At 34.8% G+C, this 14,736-nt stretch overlaps 1 protein-coding gene across 2 annotated transcripts in view; it reads right to left on the bottom strand.

Annotated features, from left to right (window-relative positions):
• Nucleotides 1-14,736, bottom strand: part of LOC142339255 (uncharacterized) — a 70,405-nt gene that overhangs the window by 27,563 nt on the left and 28,106 nt on the right. For both annotated transcript variants that reach the window (XM_075389130.1, XM_075389129.1), the window contains 2 exons: nucleotides 11,228-11,338; nucleotides 1,295-1,423 (listed from right to left, as the gene is read on the bottom strand). In XM_075389130.1, coding sequence (XP_075245245.1) covers nucleotides 1,295-1,423; nucleotides 11,228-11,338 — 240 coding nt within the window. The remainder of the gene's footprint in view (nucleotides 1-1,294; nucleotides 1,424-11,227; nucleotides 11,339-14,736) is intronic.

The raw sequence follows: 14,736 nt of genomic DNA on the forward strand, positions 1-14,736 counted from the left end.
AAAACTCAAATTAACTACTTGAAACCTTCAATTACTATCAGAACGAGCTCAAATCCAATACAATATCATAATCAGACCTCATAAACAAGAAAAATTGCAAAAAAAACTGCTTTTAAAAGCCGCACGTGAACAAAAAAATTTCGCTCGCTCAGAGAAAATTTTTTCACACATCAATTTCTCGCTCTCTCAAAAACAACGGTATGAACAAAAAACCACTCTCTTTTCGCTCCGCTCTTCACTTTTATTCAGCAACCAAATCACTCCAAATTCCTTCACGCGTTTCATTTCCCGCTTAAAAACTCACTCCAATAAAATTGATTAAAAAAAGGACTTCTCCAATACTCCTCTTCGAGTCGTAAAAAAAAGACAGCTCCCCAATACAATTCAAATTCTTTGAATTGTAAAAAATAGGAGCGCTATAATAGCCGGCTGAGAAGATGAGGGCGGCTATTATTTACGCTAAAAAAGAACAAAAGTGAACCAAATAACCCGTGTTCACATGAAACTTTAAACCTCGATAACTCCTCAAAAACGAAAAAAAAATCTTTTTAATTTCGAATTCTACGCTGGACGAGCTTTTTTTAATGATACCACTCGCATTTCTCTATGATGAATATATCGATCGGCCAAAATTGTCTGAACAAAAAACCATTTGAGTATATAGTTCCTCCCCCCAGAAGTGGGGTCGGAACAACAAGTTTATCACACTTATTAGAGCAAGATACTTGTTGATTAGTGTCAATAACTAAGTCACATATGTCTTACCTCGCTCTCAAGTTTTCCTTGCTCATTGAGACTTCATTTTTTAAAAAATTGTGAGAGTTTGAACTTGTGAGAGAAAAATTGTGAGAGTTTAGATGTCACAATCTAACCAATGATGGTTAATTATTTTATTTCCGGAAAAAACAAATTGAGATATCCATTTGTTTCGCTTTTAGGATTTATTTTTGTGAGTTGTTCTTAGTTGTTGAGGCTCGAGGCTTTACGAATAGGTTAAATGAATCGGATGAGGCTGTTGAGATATTCAACGGTTCGACAAAAGCCGCGTATTGGTTTGAGATGAAAGTCAGAGTTCCAAAAAAGAATTTTTAGCAGAGTCACATAACTTTGCTCGAAACTCCCACGTCCCAAGTTTCAGAATCTGCCGCTGAATATAAGAAAATCAGGCACCCTTGAATCTAGCAGTGCAGAGATTTGTCAAATTGAAACTTGCTAATGTGCTCCATTGTTTGAGATCATACATTTACAAACAGAAAGAAAATTTCCTACAGCGCTCGAGGAATTTCCTACTAACCCTCTCCATATACGCCTCTGATACGGCATTCCCAATCTGTCTGAGAGTATTTTGACTCAAAGCCCAACGTCAACATCTTCTTTGCAAATACAATGCACATGGCATGCTGACACGAGTCAATGCGCAGCTCTGAAACAAACAAGCATAACATTGTCCTTTTGTAAAGCAGCTTCCCACTATTAATTTAACTTAATTTCTCCATGTTCGCCAACATCTCTATATGTGCCAATATCTGATCTTACACACCAGCAGATTTGTACTGATTCTCCATATATGTGACAATTGCCACGATAAATAGTATTCGATTTTCTTCCCTAAATTGAAACTGTTCTTCCTGAAATACACTAGTTCGAAGTTTTTATGAAAAACAGCTCGCTGCTTATTCAACTAAATAAATAAATAATTACACCACTAATAATAAACAGCATGCTTACATTTATAGCAACAGATATCGAAATAATTTAATAGCATTGCGGAGGCTTTTAAAAATTTCGAATGTTTCCTTTTCGGAGAAATTCCAAATGTTTCCCTTTCGATTTATTTTAATGAAAGTTTATTTCATTATTAACAGCAATAATTATATAAAGAGTTTAGAGAAACCTTAAGTGACCTTAATAATAGTGTTAAAAGTCATAGAATGCGGTAACTCATTTCTAAAATTAAAAAAAACTCAATTCAGCCTTCAACTTACTTCCAATTAGTAAGATACGACAACACGAACAGAAGCAGTAAGAGATCAGTGAAAGAGTTGTGAATGTGAAAACAAAACCGTTATTTTGAGGTTTGCAGCGTGGAAAACTGAAATGCAAACGTGCTTCTGAGGAATAACTTAAAAAACCGAACGCTATGACGAACAATTGTTGCTTAACTGCTAAAAAATGTTCATCCAAGAACAAACTTTTTGCAGAAGTTGAAACTGCAAGAAAAGCAAGCTGGGAAACAAGCACCTGGTACGGTTTTATGGAACAATTTGCAATTTCTTTAACATCTTTCATCACGAAATCTTAGCCCACATTGACAAGCTAATGAAATTGATTTATATTGATAGGGGCTCTTCCATGCCTCAATATTCTTTGTGCGAAGCACCGAGCGCATAAAGATAAAACTGTAAATGTTCAGGAAAAAAATCAAAGCCATTTTTTTCAAGAAACAAAATTCAAAATTGAAAAACGCTCGTATGATCGAGTCAGTTTTTGAAAAAGTTTCGATCGGCCAAAATTCATTCAACAAAAAGCCTAGTTGGCATCAAGTTCACAACCCCCAAATTAATTTGCAGAGTTGGACACTCACTGATACCAGCTTTTTTGAAACACGACAACCAAAAACTTAAAACAGCCACTTTGAATAAAATTTTTCAGCTCCTCAAAGGTTAAAACTTCTCTAAAGTTTCATGAGCATGTACAATGTTTAAGATCTATAGTGCAATAATAACAATTCCTCAGACGGTAGCAGAGTAAAATCAAAGGATTATAATCAAAGCGACCACATTCTAACGATGAATCGGTTGAGTTGGTGTTGGCCTAAAAGAAACGTTCCTTTAGCTTCAAAGGGACAGACACAAAGTCATTTATGCGCCACTACAGCACTTTATGACCTCAATTAGTCAGACTGCAATAAAATGTATACACACACAGACAAACACACTCGCTAACAATTTCAAGTTCCCAGGTCACGCAGCAACATTATACGTTTACACGCAATAACGTTTCTTGTCAACAACGACAGCAAAATCCCACATTATCATTTCCAGGTCTTCCGTTCCGTAAAAACACTTGTGAAAAACTTTAGTAGAGTCCTTGGCTTTGATAACTATCTAAGTGTACATCAGTCATTTCCATTCATCGTTTTCAAAACGCCATTTTGTTTTTTTTAAAAAACTGAAAAGTTAACAACGGCCTTGGTAAATGATGGTTTCTCTGTTTGATCCATCATTAATCAGAAAGGAGTTATTGTTGAATTTGCCAATTCGAGTCATCTGGCATTTGCGTTTTTTCCTTTGTGATGTTCTTTTAAGACACTTACACAAACCATGTCGAATGGTAAAAAAAATCATGCACAAGAACTGGTTTTTGTTAAGGGTTAAATTTTGATGAGATCTTCGTGGTCATTTAATATGCATATCGGGCACAAATCATATTGGCGTTACCATGCAACTCAAATGGAAACAAACGAACAGCTACCAGTTGACTTCGGCACTACAACCCTCGTTCGACAGAATTCCTAGAGCCAAAAGAAAAATAATAGTATCGTCTGCGAAAAAAAATTAGTGCTAATATAAATTCTGAAAATATTGCAACTAAATAGTCCGTTTGAAACTATTCTACGCGGTTTTCTTAACTCGTGACTTCTTAAGTGGCGCGACATGAAGTAAAGGTGTTGTGATACATGAAAGTGCAAACAAAAGGTTTGAACAAGTCCGCCTCCCCTTCAACAAACAACAGCCGTGGCGATAACTGTTTGATGTTCATTACGGCGTCTGATATTATTTTGTTCACTCCAGTCCAGATGCAGATTCTACTTTGAAAAAAGGCCGCCCGAAAACGGAAGCACTTCAAAGTTATACTTTTTATTTCAACTCAACCAACTTAATCATATCAACCAAAATAAACACACGACAGGGGATTCTGTCCGAATTGTTTGTAGACAAAAAGAATGCGTCAGTAACTGACGAGAAACAATAAAAAGACGAAAATCAACGAAATAAAGAATTAGCAATTAATTGACTAACCAAAGTTTCTTTCCTTACTTTCCTACAGAATTTACTCTCAATTTCAATTACCCACACGAACAACGACCATGAAACATCAACGCTTAACATTTTTCTAAAAAATGGTACTGAAATAAGCGCTACATTAACGATGGCCACATTTTTTTTCAAAAAGAAAGGTAATAGATTTTTTCTGCAAACTAGCCCCTTCATTAATAACAAACAGGATAAATATTTCTGCCAATTTTTTCTGTGAAAGCTTTGTCAGTTTAAGTTCTTTCAGTCAGTTAAGTTTTCTGCCTGACAGAAAGCTTTCTGTTAGGCAACTTAAACCACAAGCTCTTCGCCTATATCGTTGAATTCGCATTGGCAATAAACAGGTCAACCATTCTCTATTTCTTGCCTAACTAGCAGTCTGCTAAGGCTGAAATCGTCTAAATGGCTCTAAAAGTTGTTGTCCTCAGCCTGGAAATGAAAGGGAGGAAAAGGCGACGAATTCCTGCAAAACTTTACTTTACAGGCAGGAAATGAGATAAGGCAACGTGGGTGCGCGGGCAAAAGTAGTCTGCTTTTCAGTTATGTTGTATGTTTGGGCAACCTGTGGTACTTTGACCGCCATTCTTTGATGTGTGTTCTCTGTTTTTTATGTTTATCTGTGTCCGAAAAGAGCCGCCGCCACCTTTACACTGCCCAAATGTATGACTAACGGCAAAAGTGAACTAAAATAACTCCAGAATAAGACTATAACAAAACAGCTCAAGTATTAGGGAAAAATTGGACGCTATAAGTGATGAAAATATTTATTCACTGTACGTGCGAAAACTACAACAGTCTGAGAAGAATCAGTACATGTTTACAAACAAACATGCATCCTTGCCTTTATCGCGCAGAGAACTGCATGAATTCGAAACGGGCTACTAAATGTTTTGCCGGCAATTAGGCGAAAGTTTTCATTCTTGCGGAAATTGGAGTTGAAAATTTACTGAAAACTTATTCCCTGCAAAAATTATTGAGGCAAAAATACATAATAACAGAACTCATCAAACAGCCAAAATCGATCGAACCCGAAGAGTGGCACATATATCGCTACAAAAGAAAGAATTAGTTTCGTTATTGTGATACAAATTAACAATAAGCGAGGACAGATAACGCGATCAAGCTGATCTGCTATTTCAATCTGCCACTAATTACAAATAAACAATCACGTAACAATCATAATGTATTAAAAACCTAGTAGCATCATTTAAATTCAGTTTATCTCGAACTAACAAACAATTGGAGTAGTATTAATGATATGTATTTCAAAAGAGATTAAAGCAAAGTCCGGGGAAAGAAATTTCTTACTATAAAACATGATCCGGAGATTGACTAGTCATCATATTGCAGTCGAGTTAAATTTTTGATTTTTAAAAATTCCAGTAATGATTAAAAAATAACATACAAATAAAAACAAATTAAACATAGATAAACATTAGATAAATTCTTGAATTGGCCACAGAAGAGCTCTGTAATGAAATCATGATTTGCCTAAATTCCAACCAATTCAAAAAGCTTTTATAGGAAGTTCAGTTAAAAGATGCGAGAGGTTCTACTTTCAGAATAAAATGATGAAAGTGTTTTTGAAATGCCCTTTTCGTCACTAACGGTGAAATAAACTAGTTTTTTATTTGGAAGGTTATAAGATTTTCTGGAACTCATTAGAGGGTATTATTATTTTTTCAAAAAAAACTGAAATTAAGAATGAAAAGAGCAAAAGTTTTTAAAATTCATCGTCTAACCCCTGGAAAAATTATATTCAATATTCGAACAGCAGACATAACGTGGAAAGGATAAATATTCGAATTTGGTTGAAGACAGCAAATAAGAAAAGAAAATATTCTGCATTTTTACACAGGAAACGGTAATAAACAATTCTTAATAAAAATTTTTCCCAATATCATACACCATAGCTTTGTACACACCATCGGAAGCCCGCGTCCTTAAAGATAATGGAATTTAAATAAATGTTTGACAGAGAATATCACAAAAATTGCAAATTTTTACTAACAATCTGGCCTCGGGGAACAATTTGGGGCAACGTTCAAAGAAGAAAACAACCATTTAGGAAAAACATAGCCGGCATATTGCCGGAAAAAAGCCGCGATAGACGCTTGGGGCCTTCCATAAATTGAAACAACTAAAGAGATTAGATAGACAGATCGACCACCAGTCCTTTAAGAGACCACTAGACTCTTTGGGTTAGCTTTGGACTGTCATTTTTATGAGACACATAAGCTCTATAAGGAGAAAGCCCTAATAGGGCTTTTCAAAATTAGGATCTTTTCCGTTTGTGCCCCCTCAGCTTAGTGGGCGCATATTATTAGCACCCCTCAGATGCACGTGCAATATTTTTTACATAATGAATTACTATGTAATGGTACGTGCTCTGTAACTGGGGTCGCATAACATACTGGGGGCGCAAACGGAGAAGATCCCAAAATTAATATTCGAAATCAAAAACTCAAGACTCTAATAATCAAGAATTAGGGCATACATGTTTGGCACTACTTAGATGTACACTATTGACCTTTAACAAGTAAATGTTCAAAAAAATTAAACTTCCATAAGTGAATTCAGAAGTCATTTTTTTAGTGAGGCAAGTTATTGAAAGAAGTCAATTCAAAGAAGTCAGGGTAAGACGAAACAAAAATCTGTCAGACGAAGTAAAAAACATAGCAGAATAAGTCCTGAAATACAATTCAAAGAATTGAATAAAAAACTCAGACGTACTCTACCTGACCAATATCAATTGAACAATGCCAGCCAAAACCCCAACAAAATCGTCTAAAAAAATTGATAAACAAAAAGAATCAAAACTAAACAAAATATACTCATTGTCAAAACTCCTGAAGCTTTTAAACCTAAGGCAAATTTTTTTCCCGTTAAAAAACCTATTCCAAAAGTATATTCAAAATCAATTTTTGTCAAATCTATTGACACTAAAAACCATGCTGAAATTTTTCGTCAGAACGTGGAATATGTTTTATCGCACTTGAGAATAGACGAATATCAAAAACTGACGAAAACTTTAGGAAGCCTTAAAAAAATTGCAGATTTTATCCAAAAAATGCTAAAATTCGAGACAATATAATGTTAAAAAACATTCCATTGTTACTAAAAACTATGCATTTCCCTATTAACTAACATCAAATGAGATTGCCTGGTCCCTGAAGCTGGAAAAACCGAAAAAAAAGATCCAAATTTTCAAAAACCCAAAAAAATGCGAATTTTGTCCAAAAAAATTGCTAAATTTGTGATATTCAAATCTATTCCCTGGCAACCAAAATTTTTCAATAAATTATTATCCAACCATGTTGAGGTTGTTTGGCCCCTGGTACTCAAACAACTTGAATAATGACAAAAATGTCAAAAATATGAAAAAAATTGCAAGTTTTGTCAAAAAATTCATAATGGAAAAAACATGGAAATCATTCCATTACCGCTAAACACTATGCAGTATTCTATCATCAAACCCTTTATCAAACCCTAGAGGAGGTTTCTTGACAGCTAGGGCTAAAAAACTCAAAAAATGTCAAACTTTCAAAAAACCTGAAAAAAAATGCAAAAATTAGTATTTTGCGTGTTTGTGTTTGTAGTACCGAAACATATAGCTCATAAAATGGTAATAACAAGCAATTTTGTCTCGCAAAAGGCCTTCATCAACTTTTAAAAACTTCAACCTAAGACTAATCAAAACAAAAAATCACAAAAAACATAAAAAATTGCACCATTTTTGAGCCCAAAAACTCCTAAAAATGACCTTTTAACCTTAAATTAAGGCCAACCCAGCAGCTGCACCACTATGAGCACTTGAAGGACTACTAAAGCCCACTTTGGGCCTCTAATGAAACTTAATGCCCGCAGGGCTTTACCTGTTTATCCCGTTTTGAAAGATCAAAGTCATTGAAAAATGTGTGAACACATCTTAAAAAAAAACACAGCGCACCAATACAATTCAAATTCTTTGAATTGTAAAAAATTTAGGAGCGCTAAAATAGCCGCCTGCAGTGGGGTGGTCAAATTCCTTACGATCTATCCTTGAAATCATAAATTTATACTCAAAACTTTTGTTGAATAGCATACTGGAGAATCAAGGTAAATATAGTCAGGTAATAGAAGTTTGAGGCAGCTCAACTTAAATTTGCAATTAAACCTTAGAAACGCTCTGAAAATCACGTACGCAAAATAAATAGGTTTTACCGCGCATTTTTTGTTTCTTGCCCACTTAAGTAGCCCTAAGAAGTATAATTTTGCTTGCCCTACTAGGTCCCCGCGCACTAGTAAAATCTCACCGTTGATTTTCAAGTGTTGATAAGATTTTATTTTTCGATGCTCTAAATACGTAAGAAAAATCCTACACAACCTCTTACCATAAGCTCAGCACTGGTGTGCACGCGCTTTCGTGTCACGGCACTCAGTTGGAACGTATACTAACGCTGAAAGAGAACTGCTCAGGGATTTAATGTCCCCCGGGTTTTAAAAATTTAACATTTTCGAGGACGCAAATGGTCAGACGATCAACTAACAATAAAAAAATCGGTTGTACGCACAAAAAGGCAAAAAAAACCAGCAGGACTAATATAATTGTCACAAACTGTCAAATTCGTAAGACTAAGAACCGCCCCATCACAACCCCAAATTGTTTCCTCAGAACAGTTTCGGTAAATCGCAAACTTAGAGAATAGTAAGGTTCTATGAGATCTGCCTGAGATCTAAAAATCGCATAAAAAAGACCACAGGACTAAAATAATTTCTATAATATTGTTTGAGAGCAACTGATAAGAGCAATTTAGATAACGCAAAAATATAGAAATGTGAAAAGGTCAATTGATAAGTGAAATTGAAAGAATTTTCCAGAAAAAAAAACGGTAAAAAAGGCAAAAAATTTGCATAAAAACACAAAAATTGTTCGAGAAATTAAATAATTTGTCTATAAAAGGAGAAAATCAGAAACGAACTAGTTTAAATGAACGAATAAGTCAGTAATGACCAAATTTGATTGAAATTATAAAAATAAAGAGAGAAAACACCTATTTGAAGAAAAGCCCAAAAAAATTCCCAAACAATGAAGCTTCAATTTTTTCAAAAATTCACACTGTCTCGAATTTCTAGACGGGGAGATTATGTCTAAAATTTAACACAGCATATTACGGACACCGATTTATAACTAACAGCTTAGTTTAGCTAAAGGAAAAATAGGCCTCAAATTCGCAGCTCATACAAGGTAAAGTTAAAGCTGCGCGACCATAATACCAAAAACTCATCTAATCTTTTCATTTGTACACCCAGCTTAGTGTTCGCATAGCATTTTCACACCCAGACGCACGTTTAATACTTAGCAATAATGATTCACTATGTAATGGCCCTCCCCAGTAAACTGGGGAGGGGGGAAACAAACGGAAACGGGGAGTAAACTAGGTAGGGGGGAAAAACGGAAACGATCCAATTCCTCATTGAAAAAGTTGCGATTCACGTTCCCATTAAAATTTCACAAAGGTTTCTAGTTATTCAAATTTGTTCACTAGCGGTATGCTAACAAATTAACCAAACAAAAGAGCAACCTTCTTGGAAAACTCTTTAACAAGCACTCATTCTGTTGAAACTGCTACAACCAAACCACTTTTCAATCGAAAATCCAAATTTAATCTTATATGAATCCAAAAGGGCACAAAATAATTGTCTGACGGATCCTCACTGCAACACAAATAATTTCCACAAACTTTGTTTTAGAGCAATTAATAAGAGCAATTTAGATTACGCAAAAATATAGAAATGTGAAAAAGTCAATAGAGAAGTGAAATTTAAAGAATGTTTTAGAAAAAAAACAGTCATGCGGAAATTTTGCATAAAAAGACACAAACATTGTTCGAGAGCAATTAAATAATTTGTCTATAAAAGGAGAAAATCAGAAACGAACTAGTTAAATGAACGAATAAACAAGTAATGACCAAATTTGATTGAAATTATAAATACAAAGAAAGAAAACACATATTTGATGAAAAGCCCAAAAAGTTCCCAAACACTGAAGCTTCAATTTTGTCAAAAATTCACACTGACTGATCTTTCGAGACAAGATTATGTTTATAAAATTTAACATAGCAAAGTACGGACACCAATTTATAACTAACAGCTTTTTTTAGCTTAAGGAGAAATAGGCCTTAAATTCGCAGCTCAAACAATGTAACGTCAAAGCTGCGCGAGATTAATACCAAAGATTCCTTGGATCTGTTCATTTGTAACCCCCCAGCTTAGTGGTCGCATAGGGTTTGCACACCCAGACGCACGTGCAATACTTTTCCATAATGATTTACTAAGTAAAGGCCCGTTTTCAGTAAATGGGGGAGGGATCTCCGATTCCTCGTCGAAGAAGTCACAATGCACGTTCCGACAAATTTTCACAAAGGTTTCTGCAGTTATTCAAATTTGTTGAATAAACCAGTAATGCTACCAAATTAACCAAACAAAAGAGCAACCTTCTTGGAAAACTCACTCAGGACATCTGTTACAACCCAAAACACTTCATTCGAAAATCCATCCAAGATGGCAGCCTATACCAGAAAACTTATGAGAGCAAGATAGATCAAGTAACATTATAACTCATTAGCTTACAACAGTTATTCTTGTATAAATCCAACAGCGCACGAAACATAATTGACTGAAGGATCCTCACTGCAACACATAAAACCCACCTCAAAGACAGCAAGTTCAGTAATCGTTGCAGTGAAGCTAAACAGGGAAACGAATGAAAATTGACAACAAATTGTCAACTGAAAACACATTGAGAACTCGAAATGAAGATAATTGGGTGGTCCGATTGCATATTTTTGTTGAGAAAGAAGTGTAGTTTTTCCACTAATGTACGATGCGCGAGGTCTGGATAATTTAAAAAAAATAAGATGATCAAAGATGATCAAAAAAAGATGATTATGAAAGAAGCAAATAACAGTCGCACCGAACTAAAAGCAACTCGCCTGTCGCATTCCGGAACAAAGATTACTTTCTCAAAAAAATTCAGTCAAAAAATAAATCAAATTAACGAAGCTACTATAGCAATTTTGAAATAACTAAAGCAGTCCTGAAGGAGTCTTGCAATTAGATTCGGATCTGATTCATACAGGCCACTTTGAAAAATTTTTCTTACTATTTGTGAGCGATTTGTCGGTTTAGAAATGGCTAGTACACGATACCTGTGATCATGCCGCAGTAGTCGACGCACTCAAAGGAGAACTTCTCTTTGTATTCTGGCTTCCTGTCTCCCTGTCTTTTCATCTCCTTCTTGAATGTGAAGCGCAGCTTATCTGCAAAACAAACAAATAATTATACATCAAAACCAGACCTAGTCAATGAAATTTAAATATTGCATGTGCAGAAGGACAATTGGTAATGGTATCTCATCAAAAACAAAACAAAGAAGTTGAACATTTTCCATCCCAAATGAGCATCCTCAGTATATCTCATCCCAAAAGTTTTTAGCACACGTGACTACTTCTCCCAAACTGCTTTCAAAACGACTGACTTTCAAAATGACTTTAATTTAATTCAAGGAGATAAGGTCAAATGAGTGTGTGCCACTCTATAAAGGCTAATTGAGAACCGCCAGTAGAAGCAGCAATAAGTATTTGAACACTGTCCTGCCTCTGCTTAATGAGAAGATTGTCCATTAAAATTCTTTACTATAAATATGCCCGAGTTGCAATCTATTTTCAGCCGCTTAATTCGCTTTAATGTTTGACCATTGATACTTTATCTTAATTCCTAAAAGAATAAAAATTGGCGATATTCGAAAAAAAAATTGTACTCTTCAACCCAACTTTTTTTCAAACAATTTCAAACGTTTTCAAAATATGCCGCGATTTTCTTTAATAAACCTGCTAACTGAAATTAAATTCAAGTTAGCTGAGGAAATGAAATGCCAGAGCAAAACTTCGCAGTCAATAAAAAATAATTTCAAATATCTGCCTTAATTTAATTTCAAATTGTGGCCTTGGCCAAAATGATAAAAAATCAGCAGTCATTTCAACTCAAAAGTTAATCGCTGGAGATTGAAAATATCAACGATTTCTGCGTCAATTGAATCCTATACTGTCAAATTATGGTGCAATTGTTTGCTTTAACCAAGGTTGTAAAAGAAAAATGGATAGAATTATAGAAATAAGGACAAGAATAACAATTTTTCCTTTACACCTTAGGTTAAAGCAAAAAAACTGCAAGATAATTTGAAAGTGTATAATTCAATTGATGGAAAGTGACTACTAATTTCATACCATTTTGGCCAAAGCGACTGGTACAAAAAGAAACCGGAAAGACCAGAACACCCAGAGACCTCAATATTCTCGTATATCTTCAAGTATCATCTTCCGTTAACAAATCTTTTTTCACAAACAGCGATTGACAACTGTGGCACCTCAAATTGATCAAGTTCATTAAAACTTTAAAGAAAACATTTTTCAAAAGTTAGGTTAAGTCAAAACGGTGAAACTATTGCATAAAAAGACACATACGGCTGTAATAAATGCTTGACTTCGTTCGAGAGCAAACAAAAAAGATTTTATTAATTTTGTTTGGTCAAACACTTTTACTCTTTGATGCTGCCACTATGCACTTGATTTACACTTTGATGCTGCCACTATTGCATTTGATTTATTTTGACAGGAATGTTTATAAACACGAGGCGTACAAATGTACCTAAACGTATATGAAGCGTAAAAAGTTCAAAAAAGTCTAGTATCGCTCCGGGGAAAAATTGAACGACCGAAACTGACTGAAAAAGTCAGACTGACATAAGTTCCCATTCAATTCAAAACACCGATATGTTTAGATAATCTTGTAGAGCAGGGACAACTTAAATACAATTGTCTAATGTGCATAGAACCCTTTTTCAATGAATTGTTATGAACACACGAATTAATAGTATACATATGCAACAGCTTTCCTTTCACCACTTTCAGAAGAAACCAGTTCAAATGTCTTTGTTCAGCTTCAAGTGTTGTAGCATTTAGATCTTATTGTATAAAAACCAGGAAGTAACGCGTGAAAAAATTCATACGATTCGGTCAAATCGGTCAGACTAATTATATGACGAGAAGCAGATATAGTTGACTAAATGGTAGTAATTCATTTGAGAGTAAAATTTTCCAAATGACCCTTGTACGCAGACACCGTTTAATACAATTGATATATCAAAAATATCTGGAGGATTATTTGAGACACGATATTATATCCCTCTTTTATACGTCATATCATCTCGGCTGTGCTCTAATTGTCCTTGGAAACAGTTCCATTGTTTTAGAGAAACCCAATGTGCAAAATGAGTGAAAGTGGAGACGACATGACAGAATAATATAATTTATGGCCTGATTATAAGAGGACTAGTAGTAATAACACTAGTAATGACACAGTCGAGTGAAGTCACTCAAAGGGGACAGGTGTTCTCAATGCTCTAATTAGTCACCTGGTATCAAACATGTCATTGATTTTGCATGGCAATTCCTCGACTATTGCCAGACAATAACCAGAACAGTTACAATACTTCTTTAATAAAAATGAAATTAAACAGCACCCAACACTATTAGGAGTCATTTGACGAAATCATACTTTATCAAGCAAATACAATACCAATGATACTTAAGCAACAAGGACGATTATTAGTAACTTCACACAATTTAACAATGTTTAGGCGTTTTTCCTCTTAATGATTCAACAAATTTTCTAAAGGTATTCGCACACTCCATTTAAGTGGCACTTCATAACAAAGCTTGCGCGACAGATTTCCAAAATGTTCTCGGATGACTCTCCAATTCAAAATCATTGAAGAACATAACCGACTAAACGTCGGAAGAATTGCTCTCGTACGACTAGTGGGAGCTCAAATCAATTACAGCTTTCAATTGACTTTGAGTATTAAATTGCCGCCAATTGTGTTCAGCTGCTTGAAATTGTGATTGAGAGAGAATTTTAGATCACTCAAAAAGCAAAAAGTCAATGGCTTAAAAGTCACTCGAAAAGTCAAAACGGTCAAGCAAAAAGACACACACGTTTACAATAATTGCTTCTCTACGACAGCAATTAAAAATGTTTAAGCTAATTTTGGAAAAATTGCTCAGATACGACTGGTGAGCGGTGGGATGAACTAAAAAAAGTCAATCGAAAAACACGACCAAATTAACTGCAACAAACTTTCAGCTTTGCAATATGAGATTTGAGAAGAATATATCATATTAGGACCCTAGATGAAGGTTGAAAAATTCTCTGACGGCGAAACGATATTCGCCAATAAACAATCAACTTGAATAATTGAAGGCTCCGAAACCGCGACTATGTAGAACATGGGTCAATTATCGATAAAGACGAAAGAAGGCAACGAAAACCTACTTGAATTTGCTGTAGAGAACATGAATTACTTACGTACCTGTTGATAAATTTCCCACCGGTATTGAACTACTAATGGCTGTTACAAAGTCACCCCTGTAGGCTGGTATTTCGATTCAAAATTTCTGGGCTATCGCTGAATATTTGTGTGTATCTTGCAAGCTAATTTGGAGCAAATCGCTCCCAAAGCAAATGTTACTTTGTTTTCGCTAGGTTCCATCGTTTTTGATTACAGATAAACTTAATCAAAAGCGTTAAAACAATTTTCACAAAAATTCATTAGCTACAGATCACCATCTCAGAATTCCTGATGCTTAAATACCGTCAG

Source organism: Convolutriloba macropyga, chromosome 5 (assembly GCF_964194025.1).
Source record: "Convolutriloba macropyga chromosome 5, txConMacr16.3, whole genome shotgun sequence".
Classification (NCBI taxonomy): Eukaryota; Metazoa; Xenacoelomorpha; order Acoela; family Convolutidae; genus Convolutriloba; species Convolutriloba macropyga.